The sequence below is a fragment of the Drosophila pseudoobscura genome, chromosome X, assembly GCF_009870125.1.
Source record: "Drosophila pseudoobscura strain MV-25-SWS-2005 chromosome X, UCI_Dpse_MV25, whole genome shotgun sequence".
Classification (NCBI taxonomy): domain Eukaryota; kingdom Metazoa; phylum Arthropoda; class Insecta; order Diptera; family Drosophilidae; genus Drosophila; species Drosophila pseudoobscura.
In genome coordinates, this window is record NC_046683.1 from 34041991 (window position 1) to 34063080 (window position 21090).

The 21090-nt window shown below is 48.2% G+C and overlaps 3 protein-coding genes across 3 annotated transcripts; all 3 read left to right on the forward strand.

The window, feature by feature from the left end:
- Positions 1-1082: 1082 nt before the first annotated feature.
- On the forward strand, positions 1083-2950 carry LOC117185077 (uncharacterized). Its single transcript, XM_033384831.1, has 2 exons — positions 1083-1444; positions 1482-2950. The coding sequence occupies exon 2, from the start codon at positions 1492-1494 to the stop codon at positions 2533-2535; it is 1044 nt and encodes a 347-aa protein (XP_033240722.1). The 5' UTR covers positions 1083-1444; positions 1482-1491; the 3' UTR covers positions 2536-2950.
- A 3988-nt stretch (positions 2951-6938) lies between these two features.
- On the forward strand, positions 6939-8806 carry LOC117185078 (uncharacterized). The gene is made up of 2 exons (XM_033384832.1): positions 6939-7300; positions 7338-8806. The coding sequence occupies exon 2, from the start codon at positions 7348-7350 to the stop codon at positions 8389-8391; it is 1044 nt and encodes a 347-aa protein (XP_033240723.1). The 5' UTR covers positions 6939-7300; positions 7338-7347; the 3' UTR covers positions 8392-8806.
- A 3987-nt stretch (positions 8807-12793) lies between these two features.
- LOC117185079 (uncharacterized) lies at positions 12794-14662 on the forward strand. The gene is made up of 2 exons (XM_033384833.1): positions 12794-13156; positions 13194-14662. The coding sequence occupies exon 2, from the start codon at positions 13204-13206 to the stop codon at positions 14245-14247; it is 1044 nt and encodes a 347-aa protein (XP_033240724.1). The 5' UTR covers positions 12794-13156; positions 13194-13203; the 3' UTR covers positions 14248-14662.
- The last annotated feature ends 6428 nt before the right edge of the window (positions 14663-21090 follow it).

Consider the following 21090-nt stretch of genomic DNA (forward strand, 5'->3'; position numbering starts at 1 on the left):
GACTTATCCACAGTTGCTTTTCTACATGGACTAAAGCGCTTCATATGTACCAGACGAAAGCCGCGGCAAATTTGGTCAGACAACGCAACCAATTTTGTCGGCGCTAAGAATGAGCTGATGGAATTAAAGCGCCTGGTCCTCAGCGATGACCATCAGAAGGCGCTTCTGGATTTTTGCTTGGTCGAGGCTATAGACTCGCATTTCATTCCTCCGCGCTCCCATAATTTTGGTGGTCTATGGGAGGCTGCAGTGAAGACGGCTAAGTACCACTTCTACCGTGCGATGGGCAACCCGGTTCTTGGATTTGGACGAGCTGCGGACGCTGTTGTGCCACATCACGGCAGTGATGTTCAAGACCTTTAGTTTCAATTTCAGAGAGCCCTGCCGATCTAGATGTTCTAACTCCAGCGCATTTTTTGAATGGTGGCCCTCCTGCTTCGTTCGCTGAGCCTGACGTCACGCAGCTAAACTTCGATTGCCTAGACGGCTGGCATCGCGTTTCGTACCTGCAACAGCTCTTCTGGCCCCGGTGGAAGGAAGAGTACATCACGTCACTGAAGCAAAGATCAAAGTGGTGCACTGTGAAGCCTAGTTTAGCAGTCGCAGATTTGGTTCTTGTCAAGGATGAGAATCTTCCTCCCATGAAGTGGCCACTGGCGAGAGTGGTCGAGCTTTTGCCTGGACGAGATGGTGTTTCCCCAGTTGCTGTGCTGAAGACGTCATCTGGAATCACCAAGCGCGCCGTCAACAAGCTGTGCCTGCTGCCCCTTAAAGATGCTGTTGAAAGTCAGGCTTCCAACGGGGGGAGTATGTCGGGTCAAGAAGCTTAAATATTTTAAATTATTGCCAGTGGTGCGGCCCAAAGGAAATGCATTTTGGTGTTGTCGTTTCCAATGCCCCCACTGCACAGATCATTTACTGCCGCATATGCGCATGCAGCGGAATTCTTTCGTCTCCTTATGTCGCAATCTCTCGTACTCGGCTTAACAGCGTCCCCGAGCAGCTCTAACGCTTTCGGGCTATCATACGCTCTCGCTCGCGTATAAGCTTGCTGCATAGGGCCCGGCAGATTGGCCCGTCAGCCCTAGCTTAACAGTTGGTGACCCCGACGTGATTGTGCAATAAATTATCCATCAGTGCAATCACAAACTAATATAGCATTCAAAGATCTAAACTAATTTCCATCTCAACCAGTGTCATCGACCACATAAGTTATCCATACATATATATGTACACTGGCCTCCCCTGCATATTCGGTGGTGCACGTAGCTGTTGGCTTGCGCATCTCTTTTCGGTCATCTTACAGCAAGAAATGTTTCTTACACCGGTCGCCTTTGTATATACAGTTCGTACATAGCTGTTCGCTTGCTGGGCTGGTTCTTGTCGTCTATTGCTCGTGTTACTCTTTGCGATCATCTTCCCGCTAGAGACGTTGGTCTTTCTGCTAACGCTGCCGCTACCATGGAAATTAATGCTGCTAACGAAATTCCAATGACCAGTGAGCAAAACAGGGTGTCTTTTTTGAAGCTTAAGTCAACGGAATTCTGCGAGAAAATGAAAAGGTTAGCTACCGCTTGGCAGAATGAGTCGTCGGACTGTGACTACTACATGCTCGTGGTAAAGCAAGAGCAAGTCGAGAAGTTGATCGGCAAATTTGAGATGTTTCACGGCGAGCTTGAGGAATTGGATCGAAGCGAAATTCACAGTGGCCTGTGTGACATTTTTGAGTCACTTGCCAGCTCGCTGAAGGCGGCGAATATGAGGGAAATGGCTAAGAGTAGCGGCCGCATGCCGTTTCATTCTACCTCGGATGGAGGAAACACTACGGTTGAGTTTGCCGGCTCGCAATTTCTACCTCACCGTAGACAAGTACCATCCCTGCCTCCTATACAATTGCCGACGTTTAGCGGCGGGTATGCGAACTGGACGGAATTTTATTCAATGCTTGCCACCATCATCGACAGCGATCCGGACTTAACAAACATAGAAAAGCTCCAGCATTTGCGTTCCTGTCTGCGGGATTCGGCATTGGAGACTGTTCGGGCGCTGGAAATCTCAGATGGCAATTATGCTGTGGCATTAGATTTGTTGGAAAACAGATTCAATAATCGGCGATTGGTCTTTCAGGCACACATCAATGAGATCTTGGCGCTCCAGGCTGTGGAACCTGGGTCAGTGGTCATGCTTCGGGAGCTTTCAGACAAGTTCAATTCACATATGCGCGCGCTCCAGGGTTTGGGCACCACTGAGCAGATCGCAGGATGCATCGTCGTGCAGGAACTTCTCCGAAAACTGGATCCACCGAGCCAAGAGAAGTGGGAGGAACGATTCATCGACCCCGCATTCGCAAACTTAATTCCGACGTGGGAATCTATGGCCTCGTTCTTGGAGCAGCGATGCAGATCATTGGAGACGATGGACTTTTCTATGGCAAGCTATGCGTCGAGCAGTCAGGTGGGCAGAAGTAGAAAGCATAATAATTCTAGGTCCACATTGGTTACAATGAACCAATCCGTAGCACGCTGCGCGCTGTGAAACGATGGTGCTCACGAGTTCCAGCACGGTCAGAAGTTTAAGGCACTGTCCCCCACAAATCGCCATAAAGAAGCCAAGCGGCTCTAATTGTCTAAGAACAGGGCATCGATTAATTCAGTGCACCTCGAGCAACTGTCGTACCTGCGGGGGTAGACACCATACCCTCCTTCATTTTGGTAGCCCTGAAGATACCGCAGTCCAAGGGAAATCAGCGCCGTATACTCCATTTCAGTCTGCACTGTCTTAGTCTACGCCGTCTGAGCATACCACTGAGCCCTCTACTTCAGCGTCTACCTCGTCTGCCCTTATTGCCCAAGATCTCAGGAATGGTGTTGTTCTACTTGCCACGGCCACGGTCTTAGTCAAAAATCGTTCCGGAGTTTTAGTTCCCTGCCGAGCGTTGCTGGATTCCGGCTCCCAGTTGCATCTAATAACTTCTCGTTTCGCGAATCAGCTTCAGCTTCGAAAAATGAAATCATCGACTGCATCGGGAATAGGCGACTCTAGCTTCGTCAGGGATGGATTTTCGGTCAACGTTAGCCTGCACTCTCGCTCATCGGATTACTCAACTCTCATCACTGCCATTGTAGCCTCTAGCATAACCGATCGACAGCCAAGCTTTGGAATTGACACTCAAAACTGGCACATTCCATCTAACATACCACTAGCTGATCCGGAGTTTTATAAGCCGCAGCGCGTCGATCAGCTAAGTGGCGCAAGTCTGTTTTTCGAGCTCCAGTGTGTTGGTCAGGTCAAGCTACTGCCAGGATTGCCTTTAATTTAGAAAACGCGCTTGGGAGGGGTCGTGTCTGGACGTTTTTCCCGTTTGAAAGGTTCCTCTTTGATGGTCTCTCGCGCTGAGGCCGTAGCTGCTGAGGAGAATAGTCTAGAGGATCGGCTTGAGGTGCTTCTTCGGAGGTTTTGAGAGGTAGAAAATTGCATCGAACCAATAGTAAAGTCTACCAAAGAAGAACCACACTTTGTCCAGCATTGCTGTCGATTACGTTAAGGCGATTATTGTGTTCGTCTGCCAGCTAAATATAGGATATTGATCTCCTTGGGAGAATTTTACAATCAAGGGTCAGGAATCTACGAAGCGCTTGTAGATTCCTGACCCTTGAGAGAAAGTTAGATCGTCGCCCTGATGTTAAATCTCAGTATGCAGCATTTATAAAGGAGTACCTTGATTTAGGCCATATGTCTCAGGTTCCTACCCAGGCAATCAGCAACTGCCGATATTTTTTGCCTCACCATTGCGTCATGAAAGAAGATAGTTCTACGACCAAGCTTCGCGTCGTTTTTGATGGATCCGCTTCAACCTCATCTGGATATTCCCTGAACGACGTTTTAATGTCTGGTCCCGTAATCCAACCCAAACTGTTGCATATTCTTGCTCGATTTCGGTCATACGCCGTTGCGGTTACGGGAGATATCTGTAAGATGTATCGTTGTGTAAGAGTCTCGACCGAGGATAGCAACTTGCAGTGTATTCTGTGGAGAAACTCCGGGGAAGAAGACTTGCGTGTGTTTCAATTGGACACCGTTACTTATGGGACGAAGCCTGCCTCCTATTTATCTTTGCGAGCGATGCATTAGTTGGCAATGGACGAGCAGATGGCGTTTCCAGTTGGAGCTGAAATCCTTCGCCGTGACTTCTACGTGGATGACTTGATATCTGGAGCCAGCTCTCAGGAGGAGGCTATCCGAATTCGGGAGCAAACTACTGGAATTTTGTCTAGAGGTCAGTTCAGATTGAGGAAATGGTGTTCGAACGTCCTTGCTGTGCTGGATGGAGTTCCGGAAGAGGACAAGGAAACATTTTTGAAGTTCGACGATGGCAGCAATGTGACTAAAACTTTAGGACTTGCGTGGGATCCGGTTTCTGATCCACTATTATTTTCGTTCTCGGCACTTCAATCTTCTTTGAATTCCTGCAGGCGCTCTGTTTTGTCATCCATAGCGCGAATCTACGATCCTCTCGGACTAGCTGGTCCCGTAATTACTAAATCCAAAATCTTTCTCCAGCGTTTGTGCCAAGAGAAATTGTCCTGGGATGAAAGCCTTCCAGTCGCACTGAACACCGAGTGGCAGGAAATATGCACCAGTTTTGGTCAGATTCGTCGACTTGAATTTCCTCGGCTTGTACTCCTTCCAGACTTTGCGATGCCAGCATCGAGGCTTATGGTGCATGCATTTATGTCGTGTCCAAGGATCATTCCAGCAGTCACTTACTTTGTGCCAAATCTCGTGTGGCTCCTTTGAAAACGCTTACAGTACCAAAGTTGGAGCTTTGTGGAGCGGAGTTGCTGGCTATGCTCATATCTGAGATAGCTAGAATGAATGTATTCAAGGGAAGGTGTTACTGTTGGTGTGATTCTGCCGTTGCGCTCTCTTGGATTCGGGACGAGCCGTCAAGATTTAATATTTTTGTTGCAAATAGAGTGTCAACGATTCAGGAAATGACCGAAAAAATGGAATGGCGCTATGTTCCCACAGCTTTAAACCCAGCCGACATTCTGTCTCGAGGTCTCATCCGACTGAGCTGAATGAGTCACCTCTTTGGGCTCATGGTCCTGGCCACCCACTGTGCTACCTGATAAGCCAGCCCTTGAACTTCGTCGGAAGGCTCTTCTGGTTAAATCGCCCTACATGGACATTATTGCTGATTCCAAGTACGCGAACTCATTTGCTTCTTTTCAACGCGTTTTCGGATACATTCACAAGTTTTGCAACCGAATTCGGCGCCCCGGACTCACTGTCTCAGACATTGAACTTGGAACCCAGGTATTGCTTTGGGAGGACATGAAGTCACTGCGGGCAAGGGGAGCAGTCTCCTCATCGAGCTCAATCGCATCGTTATCGCCATTCATGGGTCAGTTTGGACTTCTCAGGGTAGATGGTCGACTGAAAAACTCTTCGTTGGATTTTGATGGCCGTCATCCCATCATCTTGCCCAGCAGCCATCCACTGACTCTTGCAATAATCTCCCATCTTCATGAGCGGAATCTGCACGCTGGTCCTCGAGCTTTGCTTGGACTAATTCGATCCCAATATTGGCCTATTGGGGGAAGGAAGACGGTAAACAAGGCAGTAAACAAGTGCGTAAGATGCTTTCGACTGAAGCCCAGGGTATTGGAGCATATTAAGGCGGATCTTCCAAAGGAGCGGCTCGATGGTTCTCATGCCTTTGAGATCACAGGCGTGGACTTCTGTGGGCCGTTTTTCTACAAACCGGAGGCACGCAACAAGGCTCCAATCAAGTGCTACGTCTGCGTCTTCATTTGTTTCGCTACCAAGGCTGTTCATCTGGAGCTTATAAAGGACTTATCCACAGTTGCTTTTCTACATGGACTAAAGCGCTTCATATGTACCAGACGAAAGCCGCGGCAAATTTGGTCAGACAACGCAACCAATTTTGTCGGCGCTAAGAATGAGCTGATGGAATTAAAGCGCCTGGTCCTCAGCGATGACCATCAGAAGGCGCTTCTGGATTTTTGCTTGGTCGAGGCTATAGACTCGCATTTCATTCCTCCGCGCTCCCATAATTTTGGTGGTCTATGGGAGGCTGCAGTGAAGACGGCTAAGTACCACTTCTACCGTGCGATGGGCAACCCGGTTCTTGGATTTGGACGAGCTGCGGACGCTGTTGTGCCACATCACGGCAGTGATGTTCAAGACCTTTAGTTTCAATTTCAGAGAGCCCTGCCGATCTAGATGTTCTAACTCCAGCGCATTTTTTGAATGGTGGCCCTCCTGCTTCGTTCGCTGAGCCTGACGTCACGCAGCTAAACTTCGATTGCCTAGACGGCTGGCATCGCGTTTCGTACCTGCAACAGCTCTTCTGGCCCCGGTGGAAGGAAGAGTACATCACGTCACTGAAGCAAAGATCAAAGTGGTGCACTGTGAAGCCTAGTTTAGCAGTCGCAGATTTGGTTCTTGTCAAGGATGAGAATCTTCCTCCCATGAAGTGGCCACTGGCGAGAGTGGTCGAGCTTTTGCCTGGACGAGATGGTGTTTCCCCAGTTGCTGTGCTGAAGACGTCATCTGGAATCACCAAGCGCGCCGTCAACAAGCTGTGCCTGCTGCCCCTTAAAGATGCTGTTGAAAGTCAGGCTTCCAACGGGGGGAGTATGTCGGGTCAAGAAGCTTAAATATTTTAAATTATTGCCAGTGGTGCGGCCCAAAGGAAATGCATTTTGGTGTTGTCGTTTCCAATGCCCCCACTGCACAGATCATTTACTGCCGCATATGCGCATGCAGCGGAATTCTTTCGTCTCCTTATGTCGCAATCTCTCGTACTCGGCTTAACAGCGTCCCCGAGCAGCTCTAACGCTTTCGGGCTATCATACGCTCTCGCTCGCGTATAAGCTTGCTGCATAGGGCCCGGCAGATTGGCCCGTCAGCCCTAGCTTAACAGTTGGTGACCCCGACGTGATTGTGCAATAAATTATCCATCAGTGCAATCACAAACTAATATAGCATTCAAAGATCTAAACTAATTTCCATCTCAACCAGTGTCATCGACCACATAAGTTATCCATACATATATATGTACACTGGCCTCCCCTGCATATTCGGTGGTGCACGTAGCTGTTGGCTTGCGCATCTCTTTTCGGTCATCTTACAGCAAGAAATGTTTCTTACACCGGTCGCCTTTGTATATACAGTTCGTACATAGCTGTTCGCTTGCTGGGCTGGTTCTTGTCGTCTATTGCTCGTGTTACTCTTTGCGATCATCTTCCCGCTAGAGACGTTGGTCTTTCTGCTAACGCTGCCGCTACCATGGAAATTAATGCTGCTAACGAAATTCCAATGACCAGTGAGCAAAACAGGGTGTCTTTTTTGAAGCTTAAGTCAACGGAATTCTGCGAGAAAATGAAAAGGTTAGCTACCGCTTGGCAGAATGAGTCGTCGGACTGTGACTACTACATGCTCGTGGTAAAGCAAGAGCAAGTCGAGAAGTTGATCGGCAAATTTGAGATGTTTCACGGCGAGCTTGAGGAATTGGATCGAAGCGAAATTCACAGTGGCCTGTGTGACATTTTTGAGTCACTTGCCAGCTCGCTGAAGGCGGCGAATATGAGGGAAATGGCTAAGAGTAGCGGCCGCATGCCGTTTCATTCTACCTCGGATGGAGGAAACACTACGGTTGAGTTTGCCGGCTCGCAATTTCTACCTCACCGTAGACAAGTACCATCCCTGCCTCCTATACAATTGCCGACGTTTAGCGGCGGGTATGCGAACTGGACGGAATTTTATTCAATGCTTGCCACCATCATCGACAGCGATCCGGACTTAACAAACATAGAAAAGCTCCAGCATTTGCGTTCCTGTCTGCGGGATTCGGCATTGGAGACTGTTCGGGCGCTGGAAATCTCAGATGGCAATTATGCTGTGGCATTAGATTTGTTGGAAAACAGATTCAATAATCGGCGATTGGTCTTTCAGGCACACATCAATGAGATCTTGGCGCTCCAGGCTGTGGAACCTGGGTCAGTGGTCATGCTTCGGGAGCTTTCAGACAAGTTCAATTCACATATGCGCGCGCTCCAGGGTTTGGGCACCACTGAGCAGATCGCAGGATGCATCGTCGTGCAGGAACTTCTCCGAAAACTGGATCCACCGAGCCAAGAGAAGTGGGAGGAACGATTCATCGACCCCGCATTCGCAAACTTAATTCCGACGTGGGAATCTATGGCCTCGTTCTTGGAGCAGCGATGCAGATCATTGGAGACGATGGACTTTTCTATGGCAAGCTATGCGTCGAGCAGTCAGGTGGGCAGAAGTAGAAAGCATAATAATTCTAGGTCCACATTGGTTACAATGAACCAATCCGTAGCACGCTGCGCGCTGTGAAACGATGGTGCTCACGAGTTCCAGCACGGTCAGAAGTTTAAGGCACTGTCCCCCACAAATCGCCATAAAGAAGCCAAGCGGCTCTAATTGTCTAAGAACAGGGCATCGATTAATTCAGTGCACCTCGAGCAACTGTCGTACCTGCGGGGGTAGACACCATACCCTCCTTCATTTTGGTAGCCCTGAAGATACCGCAGTCCAAGGGAAATCAGCGCCGTATACTCCATTTCAGTCTGCACTGTCTTAGTCTACGCCGTCTGAGCATACCACTGAGCCCTCTACTTCAGCGTCTACCTCGTCTGCCCTTATTGCCCAAGATCTCAGGAATGGTGTTGTTCTACTTGCCACGGCCACGGTCTTAGTCAAAAATCGTTCCGGAGTTTTAGTTCCCTGCCGAGCGTTGCTGGATTCCGGCTCCCAGTTGCATCTAATAACTTCTCGTTTCGCGAATCAGCTTCAGCTTCGAAAAATGAAATCATCGACTGCATCGGGAATAGGCGACTCTAGCTTCGTCAGGGATGGATTTTCGGTCAACGTTAGCCTGCACTCTCGCTCATCGGATTACTCAACTCTCATCACTGCCATTGTAGCCTCTAGCATAACCGATCGACAGCCAAGCTTTGGAATTGACACTCAAAACTGGCACATTCCATCTAACATAGCACTAGCTGATCCGGAGTTTTATAAGCCGCAGCGCGTCGATCAGCTAAGTGGCGCAAGTCTGTTTTTCGAGCTCCAGTGTGTTGGTCAGGTCAAGCTACTGCCAGGATTGCCTTTAATTTAGAAAACGCGCTTGGGAGGGGTCGTGTCTGGACGTTTTTCCCGTTTGAAAGGTTCCTCTTTGATGGTCTCTCGCGCTGAGGCCGTAGCTGCTGAGGAGAATAGTCTAGAGGATCGGCTTGAGGTGCTTCTTCGGAGGTTTTGAGAGGTAGAAAATTGCATCGAACCAATAGTAATGTCTACCAAAGAAGAACCACACTTTGTCCAGCATTGCTGTCGATTACGTTAAGGCGATTATTGTGTTCGTCTGCCAGCTAAATATAGGATATTGATCTCCTTGGGAGAATTTTACAATCAAGGGTCAGGAATCTACGAAGCGCTTGTAGATTCCTGACCCTTGAGAGAAAGTTAGATCGTCGCCCTGATGTTAAATCTCAGTATGCAGCATTTATAAAGGAGTACCTTGATTTAGGCCATATGTCTCAGGTTCCTACCCAGGCAATCAGCAACTGCCGATATTTTTTGCCTCACCATTGCGTCATGAAAGAAGATAGTTCTACGACCAAGCTTCGCGTCGTTTTTGATGGATCCGCTTCAACCTCATCTGGATATTCCCTGAACGACGTTTTAATGTCTGGTCCCGTAATCCAACCCAAACTGTTGCATATTCTTGCTCGATTTCGGTCATACGCCGTTGCGGTTACGGGAGATATCTGTAAGATGTATCGTTGTGTAAGAGTCTCGACCGAGGATAGCAACTTGCAGTGTATTCTGTGGAGAAACTCCGGGGAAGAAGACTTGCGTGTGTTTCAATTGGACACCGTTACTTATGGGACGAAGCCTGCCTCCTATTTATCTTTGCGAGCGATGCATTAGTTGGCAATGGACGAGCAGATGGCGTTTCCAGTTGGAGCTGAAATCCTTCGCCGTGACTTCTACGTGGATGACTTGATATCTGGAGCCAGCTCTCAGGAGGAGGCTATCCGAATTCGGGAGCAAACTACTGGAATTTTGTCTAGAGGTCAGTTCAGATTGAGGAAATGGTGTTCGAACGTCCTTGCTGTGCTGGATGGAGTTCCGGAAGAGGACAAGGAAACATTTTTGAAGTTCGACGATGGCAGCAATGTGACTAAAACTTTAGGACTTGCGTGGGATCCGGTTTCTGATCCACTATTATTTTCGTTCTCGGCACTTCAATCTTCTTTGAATTCCTGCAGGCGCTCTGTTTTGTCATCCATAGCGCGAATCTACGATCCTCTCGGACTAGCTGGTCCCGTAATTACTAAATCCAAAATCTTTCTCCAGCGTTTGTGCCAAGAGAAATTGTCCTGGGATGAAAGCCTTCCAGTCGCACTGAACACCGAGTGGCAGGAAATATGCACCAGTTTTGGTCAGATTCGTCGACTTGAATTTCCTCGGCTTGTACTCCTTCCAGACTTTGCGATGCCAGCATCGAGGCTTATGGTGCATGCATTTATGTCGTGTCCAAGGATCATTCCAGCAGTCACTTACTTTGTGCCAAATCTCGTGTGGCTCCTTTGAAAACGCTTACAGTACCAAAGTTGGAGCTTTGTGGAGCGGAGTTGCTGGCTATGCTCATATCTGAGATAGCTAGAATGAATGTATTCAAGGGAAGGTGTTACTGTTGGTGTGATTCTGCCGTTGCGCTCTCTTGGATTCGGGACGAGCCGTCAAGATTTAATATTTTTGTTGCAAATAGAGTGTCAACGATTCAGGAAATGACCGAAAAAATGGAATGGCGCTATGTTCCCACAGCTTTAAACCCAGCCGACATTCTGTCTCGAGGTCTCATCCGACTGAGCTGAATGAGTCACCTCTTTGGGCTCATGGTCCTGGCCACCCACTGTGCTACCTGATAAGCTAGCCCTTGAACTTCGTCGGAAGGCTCTTCTGGTTAAATCGCCCTACATGGACATTATTGCTGATTCCAAGTACGCGAACTCATTTGCTTCTTTTCAACGCGTTTTCGGATACATTCACAAGTTTTGCAACCGAATTCGGCGCCCCGGACTCACTGTCTCAGACATTGAACTTGGAACCCAGGTATTGCTTTGGGAGGACATGAAGTCACTGCGGGCAAGGGGAGCAGTCTCCTCATCGAGCTCAATCGCATCGTTATCGCCATTCATGGGTCAGTTTGGACTTCTCAGGGTAGATGGTCGACTGAAAAACTCTTCGTTGGATTTTGATGGCCGTCATCCCATCATCTTGCCCAGCAGCCATCCACTGACTCTTGCAATAATCTCCCATCTTCATGAGCGGAATCTGCACGCTGGTCCTCGAGCTTTGCTTGGACTAATTCGATCCCAATATTGGCCTATTGGGGGAAGGAAGACGGTAAACAAGGCAGTAAACAAGTGCGTAAGATGCTTTCGACTGAAGCCCAGGGTATTGGAGCATATTAAGGCGGATCTTCCAAAGGAGCGGCTCGATGGTTCTCATGCCTTTGAGATCACAGGCGTGGACTTCTGTGGGCCGTTTTTCTACAAACCGGAGGCACGCAACAAGGCTCCAATCAAGTGCTACGTCTGCGTCTTCATTTGTTTCGCTACCAAGGCTGTTCATCTGGAGCTTATAAAGGACTTATCCACAGTTGCTTTTCTACATGGACTAAAGCGCTTCATATGTACCAGACGAAAGCCGCGGCAAATTTGGTCAGACAACGCAACCAATTTTGTCGGCGCTAAGAATGAGCTGATGGAATTAAAGCGCCTGGTCCTCAGCGATGACCATCAGAAGGCGCTTCTGGATTTTTGCTTGGTCGAGGCTATAGACTCGCATTTCATTCCTCCGCGCTCCCATAATTTTGGTGGTCTATGGGAGGCTGCAGTGAAGACGGCTAAGTACCACTTCTACCGTGCGATGGGCAACCCGGTTCTTGGATTTGGACGAGCTGCGGACGCTGTTGTGCCACATCACGGCAGTGATGTTCAAGACCTTTAGTTTCAATTTCAGAGAGCCCTGCCGATCTAGATGTTCTAACTCCAGCGCATTTTTTGAATGGTGGCCCTCCTGCTTCGTTCGCTGAGCCTGACGTCACGCAGCTAAACTTCGATTGCCTAGACGGCTGGCATCGCGTTTCGTACCTGCAACAGCTCTTCTGGCCCCGGTGGAAGGAAGAGTACATCACGTCACTGAAGCAAAGATCAAAGTGGTGCACTGTGAAGCCTAGTTTAGCAGTCGCAGATTTGGTTCTTGTCAAGGATGAGAATCTTCCTCCCATGAAGTGGCCACTGGGGAGAGTGGTCGAGCTTTTGCCTGGACGAGATGGTGTTTCCCCAGTTGCTGTGCTGAAGACGTCATCTGGAATCACCAAGCGCGCCGTCAACAAGCTGTGCCTGCTGCCCCTTAAAGATGCTGTTGAAAGTCAGGCTTCCAACGGGGGGAGTATGTCGGGTCAAGAAGCTTAAATATTTTAAATTATTGCCAGTGGTGCGGCCCAAAGGAAATGCATTTTGGTGTTGTCGTTTCCAATGCCCCCACTGCACAGATCATTTACTGCCGCATATGCGCATGCAGCGGAATTCTTTCGTCTCCTTATGTCGCAATCTCTCGTACTCGGCTTAACAGCGTCCCCGAGCAGCTCTAACGCTTTCGGGCTATCATACGCTCTCGCTCGCGTATAAGCTTGCTGCATAGGGCCCGGCAGATTGGCCCGTCAGCCCTAGCTTAACAGTTGGTGACCCCGACGTGATTGTGCAATAAATTATCCATCAGTGCAATCACAAACTAATATAGCATTCAAAGATCTAAACTAATTTCCATCTCAACCAGTGTCATCGACCACATAAGTTATCCATACATATATATGTACACTGGCCTCCCCTGCATATTCGGTGGTGCACGTAGCTGTTGGCTTGCGCATCTCTTTTCGGTCATCTTACAGCAAGAAATGTTTCTTACACCGGTCGCCTTTGTATATACAGTTCGTACATAGCTGTTCGCTTGCTGGGCTGGTTCTTGTCGTCTATTGCTCGTGTTACTCTTTGCGATCATCTTCCCGCTAGAGACGTTGGTCTTTCTGCTAACGCTGCCGCTACCATGGAAATTAATGCTGCTAACGAAATTCCAATGACCAGTGAGCAAAACAGGGTGTCTTTTTTGAAGCTTAAGTCAACGGAATTCTGCGAGAAAATGAAAAGGTTAGCTACCGCTTGGCAGAATGAGTCGTCGGACTGTGACTACTACATGCTCGTGGTAAAGCAAGAGCAAGTCGAGAAGTTGATCGGCAAATTTGAGATGTTTCACGGCGAGCTTGAGGAATTGGATCGAAGCGAAATTCACAGTGGCCTGTGTGACATTTTTCAGTCACTTGCCAGCTCGCTGAAGGCGGCGAATATGAGGGAAATGGCTAAGAGTAGCGGCCGCATGCCGTTTCATTCTACCTCGGATGGAGGAAACACTACGGTTGAGTTTGCCGGCTCGCAATTTCTACCTCACCGTAGACAAGTACCATCCCTGCCTCCTATACAATTGCCGACGTTTAGCGGCGGGTATGCGAACTGGACGGAATTTTATTCAATGCTTGCCATCATCATCGACAGCGATCCGGACTTAACAAACATAGAAAAGCTCCAGCATTTGCGTTCCTGTCTGCGGGATTCGGCATTGGAGACTGTTCGGGCGCTGGAAATCTCAGATGGCAATTATGCTGTGGCATTAGATTTGTTGGAAAACAGATTCAATAATCGGCGATTGGTCTTTCAGGCACACATCAATGAGATCTTGGCGCTCCAGGCTGTGGAACCTGGGTCAGTGGTCATGCTTCGGGAGCTTTCAGACAAGTTCAATTCACATATGCGCGCGCTCCAGGGTTTGGGCACCACTGAGCAGATCGCAGGATGCATCGTCGTGCAGGAACTTCTCCGAAAACTGGATCCACCGAGCCAAGAGAAGTGGGAGGAACGATTCATCGACCTCGCATTCGCAAACTTAATTCCGACGTGGGAATCTATGGCCTCGTTCTTGGAGCAGCGATGCAGATCATTGGAGACGATGGACTTTTCTATGGCAAGCTATGCGTCGAGCAGTCAGGTGGGCAGAAGTAGAAAGCATAATAATTCTAGGTCCACATTGGTTACAATGAACCAATCCGTAGCACGCTGCGCGCTGTGAAACGATGGTGCTCACGAGTTCCAGCACGGTCAGAAGTTTAAGGCACTGTCCCCCACAAATCGCCATAAAGAAGCCAAGCGGCTCTAATTGTCTAAGAACAGGGCATCGATTAATTCAGTGCACCTCGAGCAACTGTCGTACCTGCGGGGGTAGACACCATACCCTCCTTCATTTTGGTAGCCCTGAAGATACCGCAGTCCAAGGGAAATCAGCGCCGTATACTCCATTTCAGTCTGCACTGTCTTAGTCTACGCCGTCTGAGCATACCACTGAGCCCTCTACTTCAGCGTCTACCTCGTCTGCCCTTATTGCCCAAGATCTCAGGAATGGTGTTGTTCTACTTGCCACGGCCACGGTCTTAGTCAAAAATCGTTCCGGAGTTTTAGTTCCCTGCCGAGCGTTGCTGGATTCCGGCTCCCAGTTGCATCTAATAACTTCTCGTTTCGCGAATCAGCTTCAGCTTCGAAAAATGAAATCATCGACTGCATCGGGAATAGGCGACTCTAGCTTCGTCAGGGATGGATTTTCGGTCAACGTTAGCCTGCACTCTCGCTCATCGGATTACTCAACTCTCATCACTGCCATTGTAGCCTCTAGCATAACCGATCGACAGCCAAGCTTTGGAATTGACACTCAAAACTGGCACATTCCATCTAACATAGCACTAGCTGATCCGGAGTTTTATAAGCCGCAGCGCGTCGATCAGCTAAGTGGCGCAAGTCTGTTTTTCGAGCTCCAGTGTGTTGGTCAGGTCAAGCTACTGCCAGGATTGCCTTTAATTTAGAAAACGCGCTTGGGAGGGGTCGTGTCTGGACGTTTTTCCCGTTTGAAAGGTTCCTCTTTGATGGTCTCTCGCGCTGAGGCCGTAGCTGCTGAGGAGAATAGTCTAGAGGATCGGCTTGAGGTGCTTCTTCGGAGGTTTTGAGAGGTAGAAAATTGCATCGAACCAATAGTAATGTCTACCAAAGAAGAACCACACTTTGTCCAGCATTGCTGTCGATTACGTTAAGGCGATTATTGTGTTCGTCTGCCAGCTAAATATAGGATATTGATCTCCTTGGGAGAATTTTACAATCAAGGGTCAGGAATCTACGAAGCGCTTGTAGATTCCTGACCCTTGAGAGAAAGTTAGATCGTCGCCCTGATGTTAAATCTCAGTATGCAGCATTTATAAAGGAGTACCTTGATTTAGGCCATATGTCTCAGGTTCCTACCCAGGCAATCAGCAACTGCCGATATTTTTTGCCTCACCATTGCGTCATGAAAGAAGATAGTTCTACGACCAAGCTTCGCGTCGTTTTTGATGGATCCGCTTCAACCTCATCTGGATATTCCCTGAACGACGTTTTAATGTCTGGTCCCGTAATCCAACCCAAACTGTTGCATATTCTTGCTCGATTTCGGTCATACGCCGTTGCGGTTACGGGAGATATCTGTAAGATGTATCGTTGTGTAAGAGTCTCGACCGAGGATAGCAACTTGCAGTGTATTCTGTGGAGAAACTCCGGGGAAGAAGACTTGCGTGTGTTTCAATTGGACACCGTTACTTATGGGACGAAGCCTGCCTCCTATTTATCTTTGCGAGCGATGCATTAGTTGGCAATGGACGAGCAGATGGCGTTTCCAGTTGGAGCTGAAATCCTTCGCCGTGACTTCTACGTGGATGACTTGATATCTGGAGCCAGCTCTCAGGAGGAGGCTATCCGAATTCGGGAGCAAACTACTGGAATTTTGTCTAGAGGTCAGTTCAGATTGAGGAAATGGTGTTCGAACGTCCTTGCTGTGCTGGATGGAGTTCCGGAAGAGGACAAGGAAACATTTTTGAAGTTCGACGATGGCAGCAATGTGACTAAAACTTTAGGACTTGCGTGGGATCCGGTTTCTGATCCACTATTATTTTCGTTCTCGGCACTTCAATCTTCTTTGAATTCCTGCAGGCGCTCTGTTTTGTCATCCATAGCGCGAATCTACGATCCTCTCGGACTAGCTGGTCCCGTAATTACTAAATCCAAAATCTTTCTCCAGCGTTTGTGCCAAGAGAAATTGTCCTGGGATGAAAGCCTTCCAGTCGCACTGAACACCGAGTGGCAGGAAATATGCACCAGTTTTGGTCAGATTCGTCGACTTGAATTTCCTCGGCTTGTACTCCTTCCAGACTTTGCGATGCCAGCATCGAGGCTTATGGTGCATGCATTTATGTCGTGTCCAAGGATCATTCCAGCAGTCACTTACTTTGTGCCAAATCTCGTGTGGCTCCTTTGAAAACGCTTACAGTACCAAAGTTGGAGCTTTGTGGAGCGGAGTTGCTGGCTATGCTCATATCTGAGATAGCTAGAATGAATGTATTCAAGGGAAGGTGTTACTGTTGGTGTGATTCTGCCGTTGCGCTCTCTTGGATTCGGGACGAGCCGTCAAGATTTAATATTTTTGTTGCAAATAGAGTGTCAACGATTCAGGAAATGACCGAAAAAATGGAATGGCGCTATGTTCCCACAGCTTTAAACCCAGCCGACATTCTGTCTCGAGGTCTCATCCGACTGAGCTGAATGAGTCACCTCTTTGGGCTCATGGTCCTGGCCACCCACTGTGCTACCTGATAAGCCAGCCCTTGAACTTCGTCGGAAGGCTCTTCTGGTTAAATCGCCCTACATGGACATTATTGCTGATTCCAAGTACGCGAACTCATTTGCTTCTTTTCAACGCGTTTTCGGATACATTCACAAGTTTTGCAACCGAATTCGGCGCCCCGGACTCACTGTCTCAGACATTGAACTTGGAACCCAGGTATTGCTTTGGGAGGACATGAAGTCACTGCGGGCAAGGGGAGCAGTCTCCTCATCGAGCTCAATCGCATCGTTATCGCCATTCATGGGTCAGTTTGGACTTCTCAGGGTAGATGGTCGACTGAAAAACTCTTCGTTGGATTTTGATGGCCGTCATCCCATCATCTTGCCCAGCAGCCATCCACTGACTCTTGCAATAATCTCCCATCTTCATGAGCGGAATCTGCACGCTGGTCCTCGAGCTTTGCTTGGACTAATTCGATCCCAATATTGGCCTATTGGGGGAAGGAAGACGGTAAACAAGGCAGTAAACAAGTGCGTAAGATGCTTTCGACTGAAGCCCAGGGTATTGGAGCATATTAAGGCGGATCTTCCAAAGGAGCGGCTCGATGGTTCTCATGCCTTTGAGATCACAGGCGTGGACTTCTGTGGGCCGTTTTTCTACAAACCGGAGGCACGCAACAAGGCTCCAATCAAGTGCTACGTCTGCGTCTTCATTTGTTTCGCTACCAAGGCTGTTCATCTGGAGCTTATAAAGGACTTATCCACAGTTGCTTTTCTACATGGACTAAAGCGCTTCATATGTACCAGACGAAAGCCGCGGCAAATTTGGTCAGACAACGCAACCAATTTTGTCGGCGCTAAGAATGAGCTGATGGAATTAAAGCGCCTGGTCCTCAGCGATGACCATCAGAAGGCGCTTCTGGATTTTTGCTTGGTCGAGGCTATAGACTCGCATTTCATTCCTCCGCGCTCCCATAATTTTGGTGGTCTATGGGAGGCTGCAGTGAAGACGGCTAAGTACCACTTCTACCGTGCGATGGGCAACCCGGTTCTTGGATTTGGACGAGCTGCGGACGCTGTTGTGCCACATCACGGCAGTGATGTTCAAGACCTTTAGTTTCAATTTCAGAGAGCCCTGCCGATCTAGATGTTCTAACTCCAGCGCATTTTTTGAATGGTGGCCCTCCTGCTTCGTTCGCTGAGCCTGACGTCACGCAGCTAAACTTCGATTGCCTAGACGGCTGGCATCGCGTTTCGTACCTGCAGCAGCTCTTCTGGCCCCGGTGGAAGGAAGAGTACATCACGTCACTGAAGCAAAGATCAAAGTGGTGCACTGTGAAGCCTAGTTTAGCAGTCGCAGATTTGGTTCTTGTCAAGGATGAGAATCTTCCTCCCATGAAGTGGCCACTGGCGAGAGTGGTCGAGCTTTTGCCTGGACGAGATGGTGTTTCCCCAGTTGCTGTGCTGAAGACGTCATCTGGAATCACCAAGCGCGCCGTCAACAAGCTGTGCCTGCTGCCCCTTAAAGATGCTGTTGAAAGTCAGGCTTCCAACGGGGGGAGTATGTCGGGTCAAGAAGCTTAAATATTTTAAATTATTGCCAGTGGTGCGGCCCAAAGGAAATGCATTTTGGTGTTGTCGTTTCCAATGCCCCCACTGCACAGATCATTTACTGCCGCATATGCGCATGCAGCGGAATTCTTTCGTCTCCTTATGTCGCAATCTCTCGTACTCGGCTTAACAGCGTCCCCGAGCAGCTCTCACGTATAAGCTTGCTGCATAGGGCCCGGCAGATTGTCCCGTCAGCCCTTGCATGGGCAGTCTTGAGCTAATCGTCGCAGCTATTAGATTAACATCCTCGCATCAATCGTTCGCCCAATCATCCTCAAATGTACATACGCGATAAGTTGGTTTACATATGCAAATAAATTGTGACTTATAAACAGCCTCTCGACTTTCATTAACTTCGAATTGCAACAGTTATTAAAAACGCTTAATAGCTTAACAATCGGCCAAGATGTTTTGCACTGTTTCGAGTTCGAATTCGAGAGAGATATATGTGCAGCCGGTCACGAGAGGTGGCTGAAGCAAAATAAGGAAAGAGGAGGCGAAGAAAACTGACGGACCACGCTTGGAACTCTATGCAGCCGGTCTTGACAGTGCGCTGCGCAGCAACAAAGGAGACGGCGAAAGAGAAGCGAAAACGAATAGCGGGTCGCTAGAACTGCGGTCGGCCACAACGATCTTTGGTTCGCTACTTTTCGACAAATGTTACGTTAAACCTTCGAATTTGATTTAACGAACTACTTGAAAAACTACTAACACACGACAAGTCCACCGCGATCACGTGGGGCTCACCAAAATGTTGGAAGCTGCCGAGCTTTTCGGCAACTCTTGCTCCGTTTTTAAGGTTACAATTCGAAGTTTATTTTTTGATATTTTTTCTGTGTTTTTTTTGTTCGAGGCCGTGGCCTTATATTTAGGTGTTAGGCGTTTTGGGCGACAAAGAGTACTGCAGACTGACTGCCTGGAATAGAAACGACCGACTAGTCCGAAGGAAGGGTCGAAGCAGTGGCTTATAACAAGTAATACCTTTACATATGTAGGTGCGTGCGTACTGCATACTGAGAGCGTACATAGGCTGAGCGTGTTAACAGAAAACTTAAGAAAGACGTGACTTAAGAGCTATTAGCGACTGCTGCTCTGAACACTGTGATATCGACAGTTTTTAAAATAAAAAATAACCAAAAAAGAGAGAATGGCCATATACTTATACCCGATCGCCGATGACCCGGATTAGATCTGCATCAGATCAGGTAATTATCATAGCCCGAATTTTTGGCCGCTTCAAATTACCAGCGTTTCCGTTGTACGGGCGATCTGCATAGACCCTTGAGTACCCTCTAATTTCGTCAAGCGATATGCAACTCAACATCTTTGCTACGGAGACGGCAACGCCTAGGAATTTAAATGGAATTAGAGTCTGCTGAAATTGTGTAGAAGACGTGAATCAAACAGCAGCAATTTCATCACAGATATTCTCTTTGCCTTTGTCTTATTCTTTCTTTTCGTTTGCACTTTCTGGTGTTTGCACTTCCACTAATTTTGACTTTAAATGTAAAATCATTTAGACATATAGATATTAAGGAATATCGTTTCAATTCGCTTCTAGCTCTTGCTTAAGCCGGTTGTGTTTTTTTCTTGCTCCTGCATTCTCCGCCCTTTGCTTAAATATCACACAACATTGTTGTGAATTTGTTTTGATATATCATCGCATCTCTTTAATTTGATTTTACTTTGTGTTAATCACCAGTGTTTCGTTTGTAAACAAGTGTTTAATATAAATACAATATTCGCAACGTAACCCATCGAACTCATGCAGGCAATTTGTTATTGTTTTTTGCCCAGTCTACTTTTCGTTATCGCTTCTTCGGTGTGCACTGTTCTCGCGCATCAACGTTTGCATCGCCCACAGTCTCTCGTGAGCATAAGCGGGCCTGCTGCTCTCCTTGTTGCTCTCACTCTCTCTGGATTGCCTATACTCTCCCTCTTTGTGGATTATTCTTTTGTGTCTCTGCTTTGGTGAGTTTACTGGTCGTTTCCTGCACTTCGTTGGATCATCTGCTCTGAAATATTGCCGCTGCAGCTGATTGTCGGGCTCGCTCTGCTGTCTGCTCTCCCATTTCGCTTGCGTTCTCACTCTGTGCTTTTATTATTCGTGCACAATGTAGTGTTGTCTAAAATGACAATTGTTTGCAGTGAAAGGAAATGCGAATTCGGTGGTGAAACTATCGGCGATTCATTCCTTCACTGCTGGCTGTGCGACTATTTTGTCCTCATGAAATATGCTGGTGGTGGAAATTTTGGCCGGCAAACGATCTGATCTCGAAACGCATGGGTCTGTCTTGGTCATGTTTTGGCTGGTCGGGAGATTGAGGCCGAAATGCGCACTTTCATGAGACAGACTCGAACTGGGTTTCTGGATGTCTGGAAACAATTCCTGGCTCTTAACGGGAAATTTCTAGCCCTAGAATCGCAGTTTCTTGGGCTCAAACTCTTGAGCGAATCACCTAGACGGAAAATTCCGCATAATGATACTAATCTCTTGCAATCTAATCCGATTGGCACGCCTGCTTCCCACCTTCATCGATCGGAAGCATTTGTTACTCCGTGTGGTCATGCCTCGCCGTTAGCAGCAAAACCGCCAACGGCAGCTCAGGTGTTTTTTACACCGAACAATATGCTTCCTTCGATCATCCAAGTTCCCAACTGCATC

Excerpts from the sequence above, each read along its gene's own strand:
- LOC117185077 (XM_033384831.1), top strand. The coding sequence starts at position 1,492 with ATGACCAGTGAGCAAAACAGGGTGTCTTTTTTGAAGCTTAAGTCAACG.
- LOC117185078 (XM_033384832.1), top strand. The coding sequence starts at position 7,348 with ATGACCAGTGAGCAAAACAGGGTGTCTTTTTTGAAGCTTAAGTCAACG.
- LOC117185079 (XM_033384833.1), top strand. The coding sequence starts at position 13,204 with ATGACCAGTGAGCAAAACAGGGTGTCTTTTTTGAAGCTTAAGTCAACG.